This window comes from Atractosteus spatula, chromosome 9 (genome assembly GCF_055471065.1).
Source record: "Atractosteus spatula isolate fAtrSpa1 chromosome 9, fAtrSpa1.hap1, whole genome shotgun sequence".
Lineage (NCBI taxonomy): Eukaryota > Metazoa > Chordata > Actinopteri > Semionotiformes > Lepisosteidae > Atractosteus > Atractosteus spatula.
Window position 1 is genome coordinate 25,135,739 of NC_142714.1, and position 21,610 is coordinate 25,157,348.

The 21,610-nt window shown below is 35.3% G+C and overlaps 1 protein-coding gene across 1 annotated transcript; it reads left to right on the forward strand.

Moving 5' to 3' along the window:
• Positions 1-6,151: 6,151 nt before the first annotated feature.
• On the forward strand, positions 6,152-16,627 carry dnal1 (dynein, axonemal, light chain 1). The gene is made up of 8 exons (XM_088926035.1): positions 6,152-6,211; positions 6,469-6,507; positions 7,919-8,028; positions 9,006-9,061; positions 9,903-9,958; positions 10,347-10,473; positions 11,200-11,340; positions 15,182-16,627. Exons 1-8 carry the CDS (start codon positions 6,152-6,154, stop codon positions 15,229-15,231), a joined length of 639 nt encoding a protein of 212 aa, XP_088782161.1. The 3' UTR covers positions 15,232-16,627.
• The last annotated feature ends 4,983 nt before the right edge of the window (positions 16,628-21,610 follow it).

The following is a 21,610-nucleotide window of genomic DNA, read 5'->3' on the forward strand; positions in this document are numbered from 1 at the left end:
TATTGAAATATACAATTTAAAATTAATAAATGTCAAAACAGTATATAATTTTGCTGCTATATTAATATAATGAGAGGCATATACAAGGAGATGTTTTTTAGTTCATGTAGGTAGCTGCATCAGCATGCACAAGCTGCAAAGGAACAAGTAAAAGTAAAAAAAAAATCCATGCTGAAAAGAGAAGAAAAGAAAAACATCTTTTCATCTGTGGAACCTTCTTCACGTGTGAAGAAGAGAGGCTCTACACTCCAAACCTAAAGAAGTCTCCACAGCTGAAAAGTTGTTTCTTATCTTTTCTGCATGTCTCTTAGTGCAAGTATTGGAAAAAAACTTGCCAACCAACTAAAATATACTCATATTAATTTTCAAGTTTTCAAAAGGCTCTTTATCATTTACATTGGTGGTTATTTTATGGTAAATCACACTTAAAAGAAAAATTCTAGCAGGAAGTATATTTTTGAAGGACTTGCTGTGCCATAGCCTGTGTCGTCTTCTAACAGCTGATTTGAATTAGTGCAACTGAATTGAATTCAATATATTGACTTTAAGATGGTTTTGCCAACAAATACCATATACTTGATAACTCCCTTTGAACGTTTGTGGTGTAAAATGTCTGCTGCACAACCTGTATATATTAGATACTTCACAATGAACCTCATTAAGAAACTTGTTAATGGGACCAACATCAGTGCCTGTGTTTATTACCCACCTCTTGGCTTGTCAGATCAGCCCTGACCCTCAAAATTAGACCTCTTGGAGGAATCAGCAGTGTAATCATGCACTTAAGAGAATGGTAAACACTTATAGTATGATTATTTTGTGGTTGATAGCAAAAAAAAGTTAGCCCTTTATATGATTTAATTACATTATAATGGGATTGAGGATTACATCAATTTATGAAATCATTTAGGCTGCCAGTAAGTGAAATAAATAATATGCTTATAAAAGTACTGTATATGTTTACTGTATATTCATACTGTTTATTTTAATAAAATATTGACTCAAAAATAAGGCAGAGATATAACTTAGTAAATGTGACACCTAGCATTAAGGAAATGGTCCTCTGGACCTGGACAATACTGGGATGGGAGACCTCAAAATGAATCGAGATTTTTTCTGTCAGAGGTGTTTGCGTGCCAGTAGATGTCTTTCTTCCCCCAGATCAGAATTTCTAGACCCAAGTTCTAGTACTTTGACTGCTAACACTCTGCTTTAGGAACTTCTATCCATTGAATGTAACAATAAACCAAAGTCCTGATTAGATGGCCATTAATAATCCCATGGTAATTTCAAAAGAGTGTTGGTGTTAACTTGTTGTGCTGGCTAGATTTCATTCTGGCCTTGAGCAACCTAACCTGCATAGTTCCCCTTTAACTGGCGAAGGAGTTTCTCACAGCCCCTCCTGCTCGGTTGTGTAGTGTGGCTGCTTTGCTTCAGCCAGATCATATTAGAGGTGGAGAAGTTGGGTCCCCTTCTATGTGTAAAGCACTATGACTTCTGAGATGAAAACATTATATAAAGCTAAGCACTTATTATCATTTTGGGAAAAAAAGCTACCACTAGAGGGAGTGAAAGGATCAGTGTGATTACATGTCTCTGCATAACTTCAGTATCTCTGAATGCCCTGCCCAGTTTCCATGAGCTACGTCTGTTAGAGCAGTAATACTGTACCAGTGTTTCACAACAAACAGTGGGAATTAAATGCAGCAAATATCGCATGCTGGTTTGGGGAAAGCTCTGCACTCTGACTACACTGTCTTGCTTAAAACCAATAAATAAATTCACATCCGTATGAAAGTGTGTCATACTTGCTTAACTTCTATAATTTCACTCAGTGTGCTTTACTACAGTGCTACAAATATTGTCAGAAACTATGATAGCTGTAAAGCATGTTTAATGTAGCACACTATGCCTAACTCATAGACTAGTGAAGTGAAGGCTTCTGAGATTCAGAATAAACAGCAAAAAAATTGGAGTAAAACAATAGAAATCTACAAACATACCACTTACATTACATTCATTCTTAATTGATGATTTGCCTGTTAACACTGATAATATGATTCAAATGACATAGGCAGAACAATTTCATATGTTCAGCCTGAAAAGAAACTGAGCATCAAAATCTTAAGTGTAAAAATAAAAATAAAATAGTAAAAATGAAAATGGTAAAGCCCCATTCTATGGCTTTCTATTTCAAATAAAGTACTAGTGAGATTCTTTAATTTATAGGAACAAGTAATATGTTTATTCCATGCTGAAAAGAAAAGAAAGAAAACACAACGTTTCGGCCGTTTCGATGCTCACACCTGAAGAAAGCTCCGTGGCCGAAATGTTGTGTTTTCTTTCTTCATGTCATGCTCTTAAACCCCTCTTCTTAAGGACGCTCCAGCCCTTCCTAGTTTTATTCTTGATTCCCTGCACCTGCCTCCGGTTCCTGCCCCCGCCCTACAAAAGCCAGGCATTCCTGCCAATCTGGGCTCAGCTTTTGAAGATGGATGCCCAGAAGCCCACCTATCTACGAGTCCAGGAGCGACTCGACGGCACAGGCTTCATCACGGCGTCCTGACTTTCTGAGTCCGGGATTAGGGAGCGTCTGGTCCCGTGACCCCCCTTTTATTCCCGCCGGATCCAGCTCTGGGTTTTTAACTCTGTTTGTCTGTCAGGATGGATTACCCAGTCTTGGACTTCTGCTACACTCATGGATTTGCCTTGGACTCCTTTGGACTGTTTGCCTCAGCCACACCTCCCCTGAACACCAGCGCACCATGGACACGCCCTCTGTTTTCCTTCCAGTCCCTTTGCATGCTTTTTTCCCCATGTTATCCTCACTCTTCCCCGGATTGTGTTATCTGCATAGGGTCCTGAAAGAACGTTTAGTGACACTTCTCTTTTCAGCATGGAATAAACCTATGACTTGTTCCTTTGCAGGCTCTGCATGCTGACACAGCTACCCACCTGAACTTCTTTAATTTATAGCTACTTCAATGTATAAAATTTGTAATTTCTGTTATTAGTCTAAGACAACAACTGAAGAAGTAAAAATTTTATACTGAGAAATAAGAGACAACAATATACAGCTACAGAGAGAACATAAACAGACCTTTTCTCTTAATAATAAATTAATGATACAAATATTATTTTTGGAAAATATTCATTTAAACCTTTAACATTTGGACATGGGAGACGTGAGGTGGTCCCATTGCATAAACCCTTTTGAAATCTTGGAGCAAACTCAACAATTCTTTGCTGTTTCCCATGGAATCAAAAGACTCAGCTTAGACTAAGAAGACAGGTCTGATCCATTGATTTTCCTACACAGTTTACAGTTTACCTGGTAACCGATTGTCTTTTTATAAATGCTATTGTTTAGCCTACCAACTTCTACAGACTTGAGAAAAGGATTAAAGAAAACTTGTTTCCTTATGGGTCAGTATAGAAAATACATGTGTTAATATCTTTTTTAATGAAGTCCAGTTCCGGTGTACAGTATTTCTATAATGTCTGAATTGGGGTGTAGTAAACACCTATATGTCTCTCTTGCTAGGTCTAGGCTATACCACTCCATTCAAACAGTATAATACAAATTACAATAGACTGCAGTTCTCTTTTGTGGTCTGAAAGCAGGGCTGAACAATATGCTGTACTGCATTTATTATATGCTGCTAGGTAACTGCGTACTATAATTGGCATGCCCCAGTGAATACATACGAGCTTTAAAAATGTCTGTTACATTAACAGTGCAGCAATTGTATCAATTTGTCATACATTGCTGAACAAAAACCATTGAATCAAAAGGTGAAGACAACACCTCCCACCTTCATACCCCTATTACATAACATGAAGGAGCCTGTATTTGACTGTGGGTAGCATTGTGGCACTGTGATAAATATTGCTTACTTACAGTGCTGTGACTCATGGTTCAATTCTGGACCTGTGGTGCTATTTGTGGGGAATTTCTTTATGTGTTTATGTGGGTTTTCTCTGGGTGCTCTGGTTTCCAAAAACATACTGGTAGGTTAATTGACTTCTAGGAAAATTAACCCTGGTGTGTGTGTCTGTCCTGCAATGGGCTGGCATCCTGTCCAGAGTGAATCCTGCCTTGTACCTGTTTCTTGCTGTGTTAGGCTCTGGCATCCCTGTGATCCTGAGTTGGATGAAGTGGATAGGAACTGAATGGAAAGATTGATAAAAGTAATTAATTTGTTTTACATTTTTTTCTAATGCAGTTTATGATTGTACCAATGTAAACAGCTGGCCATTCTACTAAAGGCAATAAGTACATTATCCAAAAGTAAAACAGCATTATCTCCTTTGGAATTTGAATACATAATCTTCCAATTCAGAAACTCCTAACTCCTGCTCTACATTGTTCCAGCGAGTATTAAATATACCTATACAGCATAACATGTTTAATGTTTTTTTTAACTAAATCACTATAGAAAATGTTGGGTATTTACTACATCCATAATAGTAACTCCATTCTCCTACCACAGTAGGCAAGGAATACCGCGCACACATACGCTCTGGATACGTATGTGCGTGCGTGCTGAAGTTTAACAGTAATGAGCATGCGCTGAAGCCTAGTTGTGTCATAGCAACCGGGGAGAACAACATGGTGAGTGAGACCAGTTAGGGGCTCCGAGCACAACAAACATTGACACTCATATCGCTGTTTGTAGAAAATGTTAAATATAATGATATATTAATTAAATTGCAATGATAACTCAGTGTAATGTTGGGATTAAGTAGATAAATAAAATAAATGCCTGTTACCTGTGTTAGAATAACCCTGCCCGTCTCATAAGACCTAGCTAGGAAAAGTGTGGCATTAATGCTCAGATTGTACCCGAATTTACTGAGGATACACGAAAAAATCTTTTTATTTACTTTGGTCTGTTATAGAAATGAACGAAGCAGCATATTTGTCATTACCTTGCAGTAGTATCTTTGTAAAAACAGTTGTCAAGCTAAGCGTGTACTGACGTTTAGTTTTGGATGCTCTCAAATACCTTCGTATACTGTATGTTTCTCTCAAACTACTGCATTGCTGCATATGAAGAAATTATGTTTTTTTTGTGTGTGTGTGGTGGGGGGGCATCTACGTTTTATATCCTTCTTTAAAAATGTAGCATCAGTCACTGGGCTGTTAACATTACAGGTATCTATGGAGTTTTGAGGTTTAACTGCTCTTTATTTTTTAGTTAGCTTTCGTTGATCAATTAATGTTCACTTAGCGACCACAAACATTTAGTATGGCTGAACGATTCTGTTTACTACACAATTTTAGAATGGGTTGATACATAAGTTCCTTGAAAACGTATTGCATATATTTTAACTTTTGCATACAGACACAGTACAGTTACTATGAAAGAAGCACATTTTTTTTAGTTTGTCTTTCTAGTTGCAGCCTTGACTTTTGACCTTAGTAAAGTGGCAGTGAATGTCATAACTTGCTCTAGGACTAACAATTGTGGTCTCTTAAGTGGGACTCCTTGTCAAATTGTTAGTGTTGTCTGGAAATGAAATGCCAGCATACTTTTGATATTGAACATGCTCAGATATTACAGCACTTTACAATGAAAGACATCTTTGTCCACCACTAGGTGCACTGAATCACTTGCTGATGTCTCTCAGTAACCAGAACAACATGTTGTTTACTAGGTAGACAATTTGAGACACCATCTAGAGAAATCTCAGAAAGTTGACTCATGTCCTTACGAATGTGTAATATTTTGCTTCACTTATTCATTTGTGTGAATTTCAGTAGACGTCCATCTTTAGTTTTAATCTTTATTTGTTCACTTTTTAATTTTAAGATTTCAGTTATTTCTAATGATATTCTGTTTTGAACCTCATTAATCACCGTGGTCTGTAATGTTGTGAATCTCTTTACCAGCTATTTTTTTCTTTGTGGCAAGCCAGACAGGAAAAGTACCATTCGCCGAAAGGGAGATACAGCCTACTGTACTTCTCCCAATGACAACCTTACAGATTCATGAGTGCTCATGAAGTCTGAGTTTTTTTACTGATATCATAGCTGACAGCAGCCTACACAACTCTGGCAGTGCCTAGCTATTGTTTTCCATTGTAATGTGAGGACTCCTGGCCACAGCACATTAATGACAGGGCACATGACTGACCTACTGTAGTAATGTATGGTTTGCAGAGGATTCAGCCTGCTTTACTAAGAGTTCCTGTTGTTATAAACATTGTAAGTATTGCAGTGTGTTATGAATAGCCCCCAGAAAAAAAAAGTGTTTTCTTTTGATTTGAGGGCATGCTTTTCAATATACAATATACTGTAATGTATGATGCATACGGGTAAATTCTAATTTCCACACTACAGTTGAGGTTTTTTACTGAACTTTATTACCAACATTTTTGGAAGCAGAAGCTTAGAAACATCTCAATGAAAAAGTGATTATTCTTGTGCTTATTCACCAAACAGACATTTTTTCTCTTTTTAAGGCCAAGGCAACAACAATAAAAGAAGCACTCGTTAAGTGGGTAAGTGAAGTGGTGAAGCATATCCCTTATCAAGGACTGTACTATGTATTTTCTTTTTATTGTTAACTGTAATAGAGTGTATGTTGTATTAATAAACAGGTGATAGATGTAATACAGATTTGAACTGAGGAACTGGTGATGATTCGCTAATTTTCATTGTGTGATTAATTATTATACATAAATAAGAATTTGCAAAATACAAAAATCTACATCTGTGGATGTAGATGAGGATTCCCGTATACCACATGGAGATTTCTTCTGAAAACTATATTGTAGAACTTTCAGTATTAACACTCATTGCACCATTTTTTCTTAGCCTCCCATCTCTCACGTGAAAATTCCTCCCATTTCCTACAGTATATAGAATACTTCCCCCCACATGATACAAAAATCTACATAGAAAGGCAGGAAAGTAGAACACATCTGAAAAGTGGATGTTTTGAGCTGCATTTGCAATTAGAGACATTTTTCATTTATTGCTACCACTGTATAATAACAATATCATTTAATGTGACAGATGCATTTGCCTTGTGTGATTTGCACTTATACAAGGTATGTAATAAAAAGAAAAAATCCAACCATAAGGTACTTTTGTTCTTATTCTGTCTTATTCTGCAAGTCCCGATTTCCTGTAAGTAGTCCCTTTTTGTTTTGTTTTTTCTGTTTTTTTCTTGTTCCTGCTTGTTAAAAAAGGTGTTTGAGAAGAGTAAGTGCTGGAGAGTGTTGTCTTCAAGGTGCTTTTCAGCTCGATTTTGAGGCATGGTTTTGAAATAATCTGAAGTGATAATAGCAAGAAAATCTGATTCACTGTTTATAATGCCAAAAATACACCCTGGAGAGAGAAAATAAACTTTTTAAACATTTATTTATTGTTTTAGAGTAAAAAGAGCTACAGTATATATTTTAAAGTTTATATTTCCTCACAAGTCCTAAGATTAACAGATGCTAAACCTGTGAAATTTTAAGGAAAAAGCCCAAATGCAAATGGCTTCATTCACTATCCTAATACTAAGTGATGACCAGTGAATTTTCTTTGTTTACCAGCACAAAATGAAAAGGTTAAATTCCATGCATACTTTACAGTGGTGTTTCAATTATGACTTTAATTATAGCATAGTGGTCATTCCTTTGTATTGCACATGCAGTGTTCTGAGTGACATCACTCGTTCTCGAAGTGGGGCTGAATGTGCCTTCTCCAGACTTCTCGCATATTTTTTTTTAATTATTGCAAATTGCATTCCTGATAAGTAAACAGATTAAGCACAGATGATTAATTTCGAATAAGGATTATTCTGTTTAATTAAATGCAGATTGTATTCATATTTTCATTTTTTTATATAGTGCTCTGTAATTGTTAAAGAACAAATCCCGGACTTGTGGCCAAACTGTAAGTTTCTTTTCTCTTAAACAGGAGGAGAAAGCAGGTGAGAAAGTAGGAGAAGCAAAGGCAGTGAAACTGTATGGACAGATCCCTCCTATTGAAAAGATGGATGCCTCATTATCAACTTTGGTAAACTGCGAGTGAGTATACTGTATGATCAGTTTCTCAGAGCAGAACTAGTTGCCTTAGCCTAATGTTTCACATTGCTCAAGCACTATGTGTGCAGCTGGGTTTCAGTTGTTGATCACTATGGCACAACTAGTCATTTGCTGTCCAGCCAGTCAGCTAGGCTAGACTATCCAGAGCAGGCAGTGACTAAATGGAATACTTTGTATTCAGATCATTTTGAGGGAATTGTAATGAAACAGATTTGTGTAAAGCCCTGAATTGATTAAGCATTCTCCATTTAGTTTGACCTTTGATTTGTGGCTGTTACACTTTTATTTCATGAATGGTCTATAACATGCTGTGCCTCTTGAAAATGAGCTATGTAAAAGAACTACAAGCATGCACTTTATTGCTTTCTCAGTCCACCAAAATAGAGGTATTGAATAATGATGAGTACCACGTAATTTTATTTTCTTTGTAACTCTTATTTTCTACTAATCCTCATCAAGAAATGGCAAAGTTAGTTACAATCACTTTTCATTTCAGTGCACATTCAAGGTATTGCATGTTATTTTACCTTATACTTAAAAGCATACAGTGGTAGAGTGGTAAGTGATTAGTATTTGTGGTCATGTATCAGTCAGGTTATTGCAGCATAATTGTCTCCTGAAATGACACTTAAGTAACAAAATTGTTTGTTCTGTTTAGGTACGGTTTTCTTGTATTTAAATAGCTAAAAAAATGTAAGAGACGTTGACGGTTACAATTTATAGAACATTTGTCCATGACATTTCCGCATAAACTTCTGTGCGGAATTATTATAATTTTATTATATATAAGCAGTATTATATATTATTCCCTTGCCAAATGTGACCTTTTAACATTTCTCTGACAGAAGTCCTGTTTTATTATGCTTTCAAGGAAAAAATATGATCGTTTATATAAAAATGTAAAAAAGTCACCGTAGGTCAAAACATTCATATTTTCATTTGATTTTCACTTAATACAGGAAATTATCACTGTCAACAAACTGCATTGAAAAAATAGCCAATCTCAATGGACTTAGTAAGTATAAACTGTGCAAAAAGTTATATCCATCTACCATACCTTTCAGCATCACTGATTATGCAATGAAATAAATCTTTGCTTCCTTAAGATCAAAATAACCCATATTTAATGACATACAGTGGTTTCTGCTAAGGGAAGCTCCCATGCCATTAGCCCAAAACATAACGTCCAGTTCCCACCATTGAATGAACTATAAAGCTTTTCTGCTTTTGATGAACTCTGTTGTACATGAAGCATCCACTGTTTTTACATAATTATTAGTTTTTAGCACATAAAATGTATGTGTACTTAAACACATAAGTACTGTATGTTGTTTTATTTCTGTTATACAGTGATAAGCATGTCATAGAGAATATAAATTTCAAAACCTATTTCAGGGTAGCTTTTGAAAATTAGTATGTTATATTGATTCCTGGTTTTATCTGATGCTGTCTTCTGAAAGAACACTAATGGTAGTAATTAAGCAGTTAATTGAAAAATATCAAACTGTAATGCTACATCTGTTTTGTTATTAGTTTACTTCACTGAGCAGGTCAAGTGAGGGTAGTAGTAAATATTATGTTTTGGACTTTTGAATGGACATTCTGTATTTTATTTGACCAAAATCATTGTTCTTAAAGCAAATGTTTTAACTTTTTTTTTAATGAATGTGATGATTAGATACTTAAATAAGGTTTCTGTCATAGATAACCTATGACAGGCTTGGGCATTCTTTAGTAAGTAACTTCTTGGATATGTCCTAAAATAAATGTATTTAAGCAGTTAATTTTGTAGAATTGGATATAGATAATTTAATGCATACTACTGGTTGCTTACACTTTACTTTTTTCTCTCCTAGAAAATCTACGAATATTATCATTGGGGCGGAACAATATAAAGAATTTAAATGGACTGGTAATTTTTTTTCTGGTGATTTGATTGTATCAATTAACAGTTAACATTGAAAAAGCAAGGGCAGATAATTAAAAAAACTGTGTGCATTGATCCTTTTTATAATGTTTTCTGTGTCATGCAGTATTGGATACTTAATTGGGTGTTTTATTATGTTCTTTCTTTTTGTATGCATTTAATATCAAACAAAATATAAACCAGACATTAATGTGTGAAGCTGCATTAGATATATCCTTATGAAACAAAAGTGAAAGTAAGCAGGAGGAGAACAATTTCAGAGTTAACCCATCCTGATACTTGATACGTGTATCAGAATATCAAAGGAATTTGATAGTCATTGTTTTCAGCAGTCACTAATCCTTCTATTTCACATTTCTGTTTTTCCCTGCAGGAAGCAGTAGGTGATACCCTGGAGGAACTCTGGATTTCCTACAATTTGATAGAGAAACTGAAAGGCATTCATGTGATGAAGAAGTTGAGGGTCCTGTACATGTCCAATAACCTTGTGAAAGAATGGGGTAGGCCAGTAAATAGTTGTCTCCATGCTCGATTAGATTTTAATTTGCAACTTAAAAGTTTAGATTTAAATGTTTTATATTTTTCATTTTTACACCCACTGAATTTGAAATCTCCAGTTAGTTCTTTATGTCCCTGCTCACAGCAGTGGTATTTGAACAATAGAGCTCAACCTATTCTTGGAGTAAATTACTTTTCTGGTCAAGTTTGCCGAGTTATAAGTGACCCCTGTAACATTTTATAGTTGATCTTCAAGCCTCCAAATTTTTGGGTCCAGAAAACTATTTAAAAAGTCAGATTATTAATTCAAACAGCTCAGTAAAGTTTATCAAGTGAGAGAACAAGTAGTATGAAGAAGAAACTGGGATGGGAGAACCCAGACTAATCAACAAGGCAAAGACAAGCAGTCAATAAACTAAAAGGAATCAATTAATCATTTTCCTTTAGTATACTGAAATAATAGAAAAGAGCGATAAGTCCAAAATGTCACGTTTTTTCAATGTGAAATGGCTACCATAGAAGCATAAATTGGTAGTTTAGAGTTACAAATCTGTTGTTAACTTTTACTATTAAAATTGTAACTTAATTGGAATGTGACTTTGCAGTATAATGGGATTGGCTGAGAACTATGTTGTTCTCAGCCAATCCCATTATACCAAGACTTCAATCATATCCTGCCAATCACTTGCCTGTATCTGTAAATTATTCTTTACTGTATGTTATTTCAGGGGAGTTCATCAAGCTGGCAGATTTACCTGCTCTGGTGGATCTAGTGTTTGTAGGAAACCCCCTAGAAGAGAAATATTCTGCTGAAGGCAATTGGATAGAAGAGGCAACCAAGCGACTTCCTAAACTAAAGAAACTAGATGGTAAGTTTTAAGTAGTTACATTTTTAACTAAAAACAAAATCCATATTTAAACACCAGTGTCTCCAAAGAATGGAACAATTGATTAACCTAGTTATAGTATATAGATATTTTAATAAATAAGCAGTCAATTATAGAACTGTCAAATAATGTAGAATGTCACTGGTTTCAAGCTTAGCTTGACTGTCTAACTGTGTAACTGTTTTTGGTGGCACTGCAATGTGTTGGAGTGTGAACTTCAGTGCCCTCCATAAGTCTTCAAAATGGCTATTTTTGCTACATGTATATACTCAAGCAGTTTATATTTGAGATGAAAAGATAAATAGGAGGCAAAATTACAGAATGTCACATTTTATTTCTGTGTTTCTCTGCATATATGCTTTAACATTTTAGAATAATACCAAGTTTTGTGTTCCGTCCCCCCATTTTAGTAAATATTGGGACAAATTAAGTAACCAATTAAGTAAATTTAAGTAGAATAAAATTTATTCTACCAAAAATTTGGTTGCAGATCTTCTGCACAAAATAACCGCATCAAGCCTGCGTTCACTGACATCACCAAACTCTTGGTTTGTTCTTATGAGATGCTTTGCCAAGTATTTGCTGTAGCCATTTACAGTTGCTGTTTGCCTTGGGATTGTTTCTGACTTCCTTCTTAGCAAGTGAAATGCATGCCCGATTGGATTTAATTCAGGAGATTGACTTGGCCAGTCTAAGACTTTCCACTTTTTCCCCCCAATGAACTCCTTCATCATTGATATGTCATTGTATTGCTACATGATGAATCACCAGCCAATGAGTCTGCAGGCATTTTCTTGTACATAGGCAGAAAAGATGTTTACAATATGTACACTTTTAAAGTTATTCTGCTGCTACAATCATTAGTAACATCATCAATAAAGATGAGTCAGTTCCAGAAGCATCCATGCGTGTCCAAGCCTTGACTACCTCCCCATGTTTCACAGATGAAGTGGTGTGCTTTGTATTATCTGCAGTTCCTTTCTCCACTTTCTTTCACCTTACCATCACTTTGGGAGAGGTTTATCTTTGTCTGAGCTCTCTCTAACACTTTGATGTAGAACTCTTCTAGTGGCTCGTCACTGTACTTCTTATCAAATTGTAATCTGGCCATTTTATTTTTGGTAAAAAAAACACCTCCTGATGGGAGGTTTGTGTCTTCATAATTCTGTTGTTGCAGTCTTCTGCAAACAGTAGATTGTGATATCTTCACTGTGAGGGTTGCTGGTGATTTTAGCAACAGTTGTTTTAGACTTTTTCTTCACAGCATTGATACTTTTACCATGATCAACTGTTTTCCTCAGCTGACCTAGTCATCGCCGATTGCCAAGTATACCAATGGTTTCTTTCTTTTTCAGTATATTCCAAATTGTTGATTTTGCACTGCAGACTCCAAAGGGTAGAGCAAAGGTTCAATCCAACACTACACATTCACTGATCTTTTATGTGTACATATCAATACAACAGGAAATTCCTGACCAATAAGGAACACCTGGCAGCTAAGTGTCCCAATACTTACTCTCATCTGAAATGGGGGGATTGAACACAAAAAATGCTATTATTCTAAAATGGCACAACATGTAAGTTGTGACATCATCAATATCACCAAACATCACTAATACTGTGGAAACATCACTAATATGTGGAAAACACTGGAGTGGAAATTTGACACATTCAGAGCACATAGCAGCTATGTATACATGCACCATTACATTTCCAGCCAAGATAAGATTTGACTTATCTTCTCAATTAATTGTGGTAAGTAATTAAAGATCAGAGGTGGAAAGAAAACCAAATGCTTCTTCATACCTTAAGCATTGAGATTTTCTATCCCTAGTTTACTATATCTTACTATGTCAGTAAAGTTGTTCTTAAATGCTCAGAAGCAAAAACATTACAAATGAGATGGTTGTTGTAAGTGTATGATCCACTGGGCACTAACAAAGTCATTAACAAAATCTACATGATGCCAGTCAATTTCTTGATTAAGAGAATACCACTATAAAATATATAGCTCTTCACCATTCTTCTTGATAATTGGCCCTTTTCACTTCCTATAATTTGTCCATAGAGGACATTATTAGAAAGAGAGTTAGTCAGAAGAGCATGTTGATTTGGCGCTGCTGTAAAAGAGCAATATTTTGGCAGTATTGTACTACTACCCCAGGCAACATCACCTGACGGCAAGCACATTGGTTCCCATGTGTGAGCCTTACACTTCTGTCTTGATCCCACAAAATTAGTAATTTTATGCTGTGTTTCCTGGTGTGGGCTACTGGTCACATTCAGTATTGCAGTAGTACAATACAGGATCTGTGGTCAACAGTGGCCAGGTCCAATTTAAGCATGCTCCAGTAACATGACTCTAATGAACATGGATTAGAATGTGTGCTGTTTCATTTCTACAGATACTTACATCTAAGTCATTTTTCATAGACAAGTGACTAAAATTTGAAGAAGTCCTTTTTTAATGATTGAAGATGCAGTAGTGGCACAGGGAATATCAGATCAAGTGTCATCTTTGGGGTCCTACTTAATCATGGAAATTGCAAATCCCAAACATTCAGCTGCTAACACAATATACAGCACTGTACCATGCAAATGGTACCTCTGCATGTTACAGATTCTCTGGAATACATTGAATACATTTAAATATAAATAAATACATTTAAATTAAATATAGACATAAAAATGTGAAACAGCAAGCAAAGATGGCCCTTTTTCTCCTTGTCTGAGTTAAGTATTATATTTTTCATAAAGAGAATGTACAGTATAGCATAAATGAACACCTTCCAGGTCCACTTCTATTTGTACTTAACTTGATGATTAAAACCAAATTAATGTCTGGGTCTTTAATTTCAGTTAAACAAATTAATAGTGTACATAATATGCTTTGGTGTGTGGTGGTATTGTTTGTTAGATCTCTGAGACTCTGTGACTCTGTTATCCAACCAGTGTACTGAAATTATGGTATTGAAAGCAATGCCAGAATACTTCTAATTAATTTCTGGACATGTAAGAAGTATTTCAGAATTTTTTGATTATTTTAAGTGGGTAGCACTTTATTTGAATTTGATTTTATGTACGTACAGTATCATGACATTTTGACTGAACTGCTGATTGGTTTACCAGACAAATTTGTTTGACCTCAAGGATATGATCATGACTTATTTAACTCACTTTTCATTCTTCTGATAACCTTGTTTAGCTCTTTGATTTTTGCTACATGCTGTATCAAAGAACTGCTGACAATATTGTTTAACCATAAAATAGACAATCCAAACATTTGTATACAATATACAATATATGTTAAAGTTATCTAAAACACAAGCAATGTTAAGTACTTTTCTTAGCCAGAATTAGATCAATTTTATCAATAATGGTAATTATGGTTTAAAGATAATTGTGCTACTTGAAAAATAAATACCACAAAAGCCATAATCATACACAATTCTGAATGTTATTATAGGGTGAAATGTAACCTCTGTTGAGGTTTTTTGCTAAACCTGTATGTCCACATTCAAGTAAAACATGACCAATAAATATCAGACTGCTTTCACTTTTATCAGTGATGAAAACAGAAAACTATGTAAGAGTTGTTTTCAATGTTGGGAGTATTAAGTTGTCTGTTTTCAGCAATGATGTAAAAATTGATAAAATGAAAGGGGCCAAAAATGGTTCAGTATTATAGTCAAGTACATTGATGGATAACCATGTGGCATGTGTTGAGTTGAGCAAACTGCTGAAGTGAAAAGGCTACATTAAATAAATTAGCTTGATCTGAACACCAATATGATTCCTCAACCAATATATTCATTCTCTTTAGGAAACCCAGTTATCAAACAGGATGAAGAGGAAGGAGATGGAGAAAGCTAATTAAAAGCCCTGGCTTAAAATCTTTTTTTATGTTATGTTTAAAGTTTTTTTTTATTATTTTTACAGTTTTTTTTTAAATTGTTATAGCACCAGTACACTTTCACTGGACACTCCATGACCAATTGGTCTTTTTGCTATTTATAAAATATGTATATGGAATCAACCAACTGCACTAGAGGCCTGATTCAAGGACAAGGAAGAAGCAAATATTAACTATTTGGTGTTCTGTTAACTCTCAGCTAGTTCAGGAAGCATTAATTTAAAGAATGCAATGTTTTTTTCTGGTCACATAAGCACATTTAGCATAAACTGGATACACCAGTTTCAGTATCACTTTTGATTTACATGTCTGGATGCAGTAATCAATGAATTTATAGAAATTATTGCCTCTTACTTGAACAAAATTCTCTTTTACAGCACAAGAGATATGCACAGTAATCTACCATATGTTAGTTTTGATAAATGTGTTTAAATTAAAATATTGAGTTTCCAGTGACACTTCAAAACCCTAACATGTCCAGTTTGATTTAGTAGAGGCATATCATAAGCAAAATGTGGTTTGGGTCATGACTATTTTTTCCATTATTGGCTATAAAAGTAAAGGCTGCTCAAAACTACCTTTTATGTTTATGAAGACAGTTGGCATGGATCAATTTCTCCATGTTGCAGCAAACCTGACTTTCACAGAGCCTAGTAGGGGTCAAATTTTAATACATTGCTACAATGTGCTGACTGTATTATGCTTCTATCCTGAAGCTTGTGCTGGTTTAACTTAGTTAAAGGACAACCTCACTGTCCATCATTGGCATGTACAAATTGACTTAATGTGTACAACAGTGATGAAAGAACCTCTAAAGTGAATGAAAAAGGTGAATCACTTTGGAGTTTCACAGTGAATGCAGTCTCATCTTTTTCTTTCTTTCAGCATGTGAACATGTGTCAGGAATGACAAATGTAGCCCATGTTCAAAGCATGGTTGTCTGTTAAATGGGATGGAATGTACAACACTTTTATGACATACTAAACACACTGTTCAATTCACATAAGTTTTAATTCCTACTTTTTCACCTTTTATTACAACTTATTAAGGAAGACCTTGGGTTGTTATCCTGCCTACTGTCAGTTAAATGGTGTTTCACTTTGGTGCACTGCATTAACAAATGTCTGAGAGCAAGAAAAAAAAGTTTATTTTGTGAAAGAAAAAAAATCTATAGAATTGTTTACTTGTTAGATTGAAGAACATATTATTTATAAAGTGATTTTTACTGGCTTGTAATAAATTATTAGATAAAGTATTTGTATAAATAAATATACAAGTTGAATGGCTATGTAAATAACAGGTTGGATTGCTAGAGTGATCTATGTTCTATGTTTACATTAAATGTTTTTAAATTAACATTGTTCTGTGTTGTTTTTTCCTCGCATTCTGTAAGAAATGCAGTAGGTTATGTCATTTCTACATAGATTTAACTTTAAATCATTATTAAGCAGCATTATTTAAACTTTTTTTTCATATACTGTTTACTGAAAAATAATCCTCAGAGGTGATAAATTTAGGTCTTTTCACCTGCAGTGGCAGACACCTTTATGCTCTTAAATTACCATAAAGTCTTTAAGGATTTTAACTAAGTGGCTTTAAAAGCAAGTGTTGAAATCTGAAAGCCCTACTGAACCAAAACATCTGTATTATTTTTGCTAAAGTACAATATCTATTGCTAGAAATGTTAAGTGTCAATGCATGTATTTAATATTTGAAGGTTTGCTCAGAGTGAAAACTGAAGCTTTAAAGAATATGAGGCAGACATATAAATTGAACATAATTTTATTTCTGTAGAAAATCAGTACAATATTACTACCATAGGAGGTGTTGTGTAAACCAGTGATTTTTTGTATTCTGAATTAAAAGACTCCAAGGTAGAAGTGTATCTGAAATACTTTGTGTTTAATTTAGAATATAATTGTCAAATACCAACTGTTTATGTTTGAGCCATAGGCACTACAATACAGTAGTTAAGTTAGTTAAGAAAAAAATGCAAGAATGTAAGAAAACGTCTTAAATGCTTTTTGTCTGTGGATTATTATATAATACTGCTGTGTATCCAGTATCCATATTAGCCTGTATAAGTACAGCTGTTCATATATTTTGTATCAAACTTTGTTTGATAGCTGCAGGTAATATGAAAACATTATGTAATTTTAAACAGTTACTTTTTGTTATAGCTCTTATTTAAATTGCTTTCCCCAAATAATCACACTTTGGGCTCTTGGGCTCTTATACAAGATGCATTCTATAGGATGTATTGCTGACAGAATCTACACCATTTTTTTGTATGTCTGTGAATGAAAATCCACCCTTTGTTAAAATGTTTCCTTGTTTTGACTTACATACAGCAGCAGTTCATTAAACAGAGGTAGTACATACAGCTGTATAACAGGAGTCCTTTTCTTTTGATATTAGATTTATTCTATTGTCATGGAAATATAACTATCAAGGAAGCCACAAGAGAGAGTTCTCACCTGAGTAAGGTCTTTATTTCAATATTGCAATATTGGGAGCCCTGCTGCCACTTTACAAAGTGCATCAGAGACTCAATTTGTTACAAGCAGCACAGGGTTTTTATAAGATGTTGCGCTGTAAGAGAAAGCTCAACACTTTGTCCCTTCTAAAACTTCCCCTTTCCCTAAGACAAAACAAATTACATCATAAAACGAAAGAAGGAGCACCACTAGATTCGTTATTCAAAGCTTATCAGTTACTTTCAGCTAAACTAACGACCTAGACAGCATATATTGTTTTGGTACATTGTCTTCTAAAGTAACCTAAACAGTGTACTTTGTTGATGCACTGTTTTCTAAAAATCTGCACGTACTGTAGCACAGCAGTTACATCCTTGAAATATATTTTCTAAAAGCACCAATATATTTTTTGCATAGCTCTCTACATTTTAAGAATCAATTTACTTATTAGATTTCCATTTCAATTCCCTCCTTTTTATTCTTGAAAATGGTTAAAAGTTAGATTCTTCATATGGATTCCCAGGAGGCACCCATACTTCGGATTCTTGCATTCTTATCAGAATATTCTGATGCGTAAACATATTAATTACGATATTTCGAAGCATTGGAATAATACATGTCATACAGCAACATAAAAACAGGAATACAAGTATCACAGCCCCTATAATCGGTGTTAGTAACTTAAAGAAAAACATTCCCCCTGGCCCAAACAGTGATTCTAACCAGGAGAGAAATGGGTGAGGCTGTATAATGAGGCATTAAAGCACATACATAACAAGATGCATTAAATTTCTTTAACTTTACAGTATGATTTATAAATTTATACCACAAATTACTCATATCCCCCTCATCATCAGTTTCACCCAGCCAGTTTGTACACAAAGAGACTTCGCGCTAGACTCCCCCTCCCCCTGGGCGGTGACAGGCCCCCACACAAAAAGGAAAAAGGCCGTGCACATCAGTCCCAAGCAGGCGATCCCCATCCGTCCCTGCGGAGACACCACTCCTGCGCCCCGCCCAGTCTGTCCGCGACCCCTCCACAGTGGGAAGCATGAATCCAGGGCACCTGGCACGGCCCCCTCCACCTGAGCAAACACCACCTCTTTTTCCTGAAGTCTTTCACCAGAATCCAGTCTTCTTATTCATTCATTAGTTCTTACAGCACAGGTAAATCCCTGTGGGCTGGAGCCCAGCATCTTTCTTAGGGTTTTTTTTACAAGATCTGCAACAGCTGGGTAATAACTCTTAGAAAAATCTACACATTGTTCCCCTGCCTCAGCTGTGCCGTTTTGCAGAACAATTCTAGCTGAAGTTGTAAAATTTCTCTTTGTTCCGTTCCTGCAAAACATCTTATTATGAATAAACAAACCATAATAATCATCTGCATCTAGGGGAATCACTCCCAAGGGTAACCCCCCTTAAAACTATATTGTTCTACCCATCAGGTTCTGCCACTAGACAAGAGAACCTTTCCCATGAAATCATTTTTTGACCTTCAGAACTATGATACTATCCATAGAATTACAATAACTACCCTATATTATTAAATATTCAATGTTAAAGATATTTCACATGCTGTTCATAGTTTTAATAAAGACTTTTCATTTTGTTAAAACATAAAACTTTTTTTAGTACTTGATGATTCTTTCAATCTCATTTCATGATACATTGATTTTGTATTAGAACAATATTTTCTTGTTTTAATATTTAAAATATTTGTAATGATGTTAAATTAAATTTGTATTTAAACTTTTCCATCTGTCCATTTTCTAACTGTTTTATCCAATACAGGGTTGTGTGGGAGTCAGATCCTGGCCCAGCAAGCAACAGGGGCAAGGCATTATAAGCCCTGGAAAAGACATCAGTCCATCACAGACCACTTATACTGTAGACACAAATACTCACACCAAGTTTTTTTTCCACAGAAACCAATTAACCAGGTGAACCACAGCCTTTGACACCAGTATGTCTTTAGACTGTGGGAAGAAACCAGAGCACCTTGAAGGAATCCTAAGCAACCAAGGACAGAACATACAAATTCAACACTGATAGCATACTGTACCAGTTTTGGAATTGAACCAAGGGCCCCAGCACTGTGAGGCAGACAATCCAACCACTGTGCCACTGTACAGCCCTTTAAACAGTCCCATTTTCAATAATATTTTGGCGCCCTGATTGATCAGTGTGTCTTAATTACCTTCCATATGTATGTGTGGTCCTGCAACAGCCTGGCATCTCATCCAGGGTGCAGTCCCTCTTTTTCCCTTTTGTCTGCCTCACCTTCTTTAAGGATAAGACACTAACCTGGAGAACAGATATACCTGGGGAGTTTATTATGTTCTCCCCATGTTTTTGTGATTTTCCTTTCACATACTGGTAGGTTAATTGGCTTCTGGAAAAAAATGGCCCTGGTCTGAGTGGGTGTGAGTATGTCTGTCTGTGTGTGCCCTACAATGGGCTGGAGTATCCTGCCTTGCACTCTGTGCTTGCTGGAATATTTTATATACAGTATATATATTTTAAGGCAGTCAGAAAATGGATGGATAGATCTTTTTTCAATTAATGTAATCCCCCTAAAATGTAATCCTGGTGTCAACCTTCATAATAATGTGTAACGCCAAAGGGAAAATTCTGTCATTGACATACTGTTCTAAAATAGAGGTGCTATTAGGTGCTGGATTGTATTGTAGTGATAATGACTTTTAGAAAATTGTAAGAGAGTAAAATGTCATTTTTTTATGCAGAGTATAATTTCTCAAATTCTTCCTAGTTTAAATGTTTACTAATTTATAATGTTTGTCTTTTAAATTCTCTGACATAGACAACTTGAGTACTGCTTCATCATTTGTATTCCAATTACCTTTTTTTAAGTGTTGAACACATGTTCTTTCTTGCCTTAAGTTATAACAGAGCTCTACTTTCCTGTGCTTTTATTTAACCTCCAGAAGAAAGGTTATCCCCACTAGATCCTTCCTTCTCACATATGCTAAATGAGGATCCATGTCAGGTTAATGTCTCAGTACTCAGTAAATTATTTGAGATATTTACCATTTCAAAAAGAATTGGGTATTATTAAGTTCTTCTCCTGTGATAGCCATAATTAAGCACAGTCTGTTAGATAAGACACTATTTTTGACTTTTACTCCTGGTGAGCCTGTGGAGAGCCTGCAGTCTCTGAACAATAAACTGCTTGTGCTTCAGCTCCCACTGTGCTGGCCCACTGATTCTATTTCATTTTCAAACTATTGCTTGACATTACAAAACAATGCCATCACAGACAACCTTAAACATTAAATTATCAAGCATTCAAAATGGAGACAAAAGAAATCAGAGAATTAATGTCAGTTCAAAATGTGTTTTCTATCAGTCAGATTGACCTACAGGACTGGAGCTTGCAGAAACCAACAAAGTTAACTGTTTAAGGATTGTAATATAAAGAGCAGATACTTTCAGAATCACATTTATTTGCCAAGTACATTTCATGTACAAGGAAATTACTCTGGTGTATTTGATGCTGCAAAAACGTATACACAAACAAGACAACAGACATCATTAAGACAGTGCACTTATTGTATGACAGGGAATTCTGATTAAGCAAAAAAGACAGATCTAGAAAAGAAACTGTAACCTGTGTGGGAGAGGTCATCAGCAATCTTTCCTTCCCACTTGCTCTGGAACTGTACACATTTCAAATGGAGGGCAGATGACAGGCAATGACCCTCTTCACAAAATGAACGAAACACACTGCAGTTAGCCTTTGGAGCTTGGAGCTGACAGATGCTTTACAAAACCAAACAGTTATACAGTAGAGGCAGTTATAATGCACTCAATAATATCTCTGTAAAACTGCTTTAGAATTGGT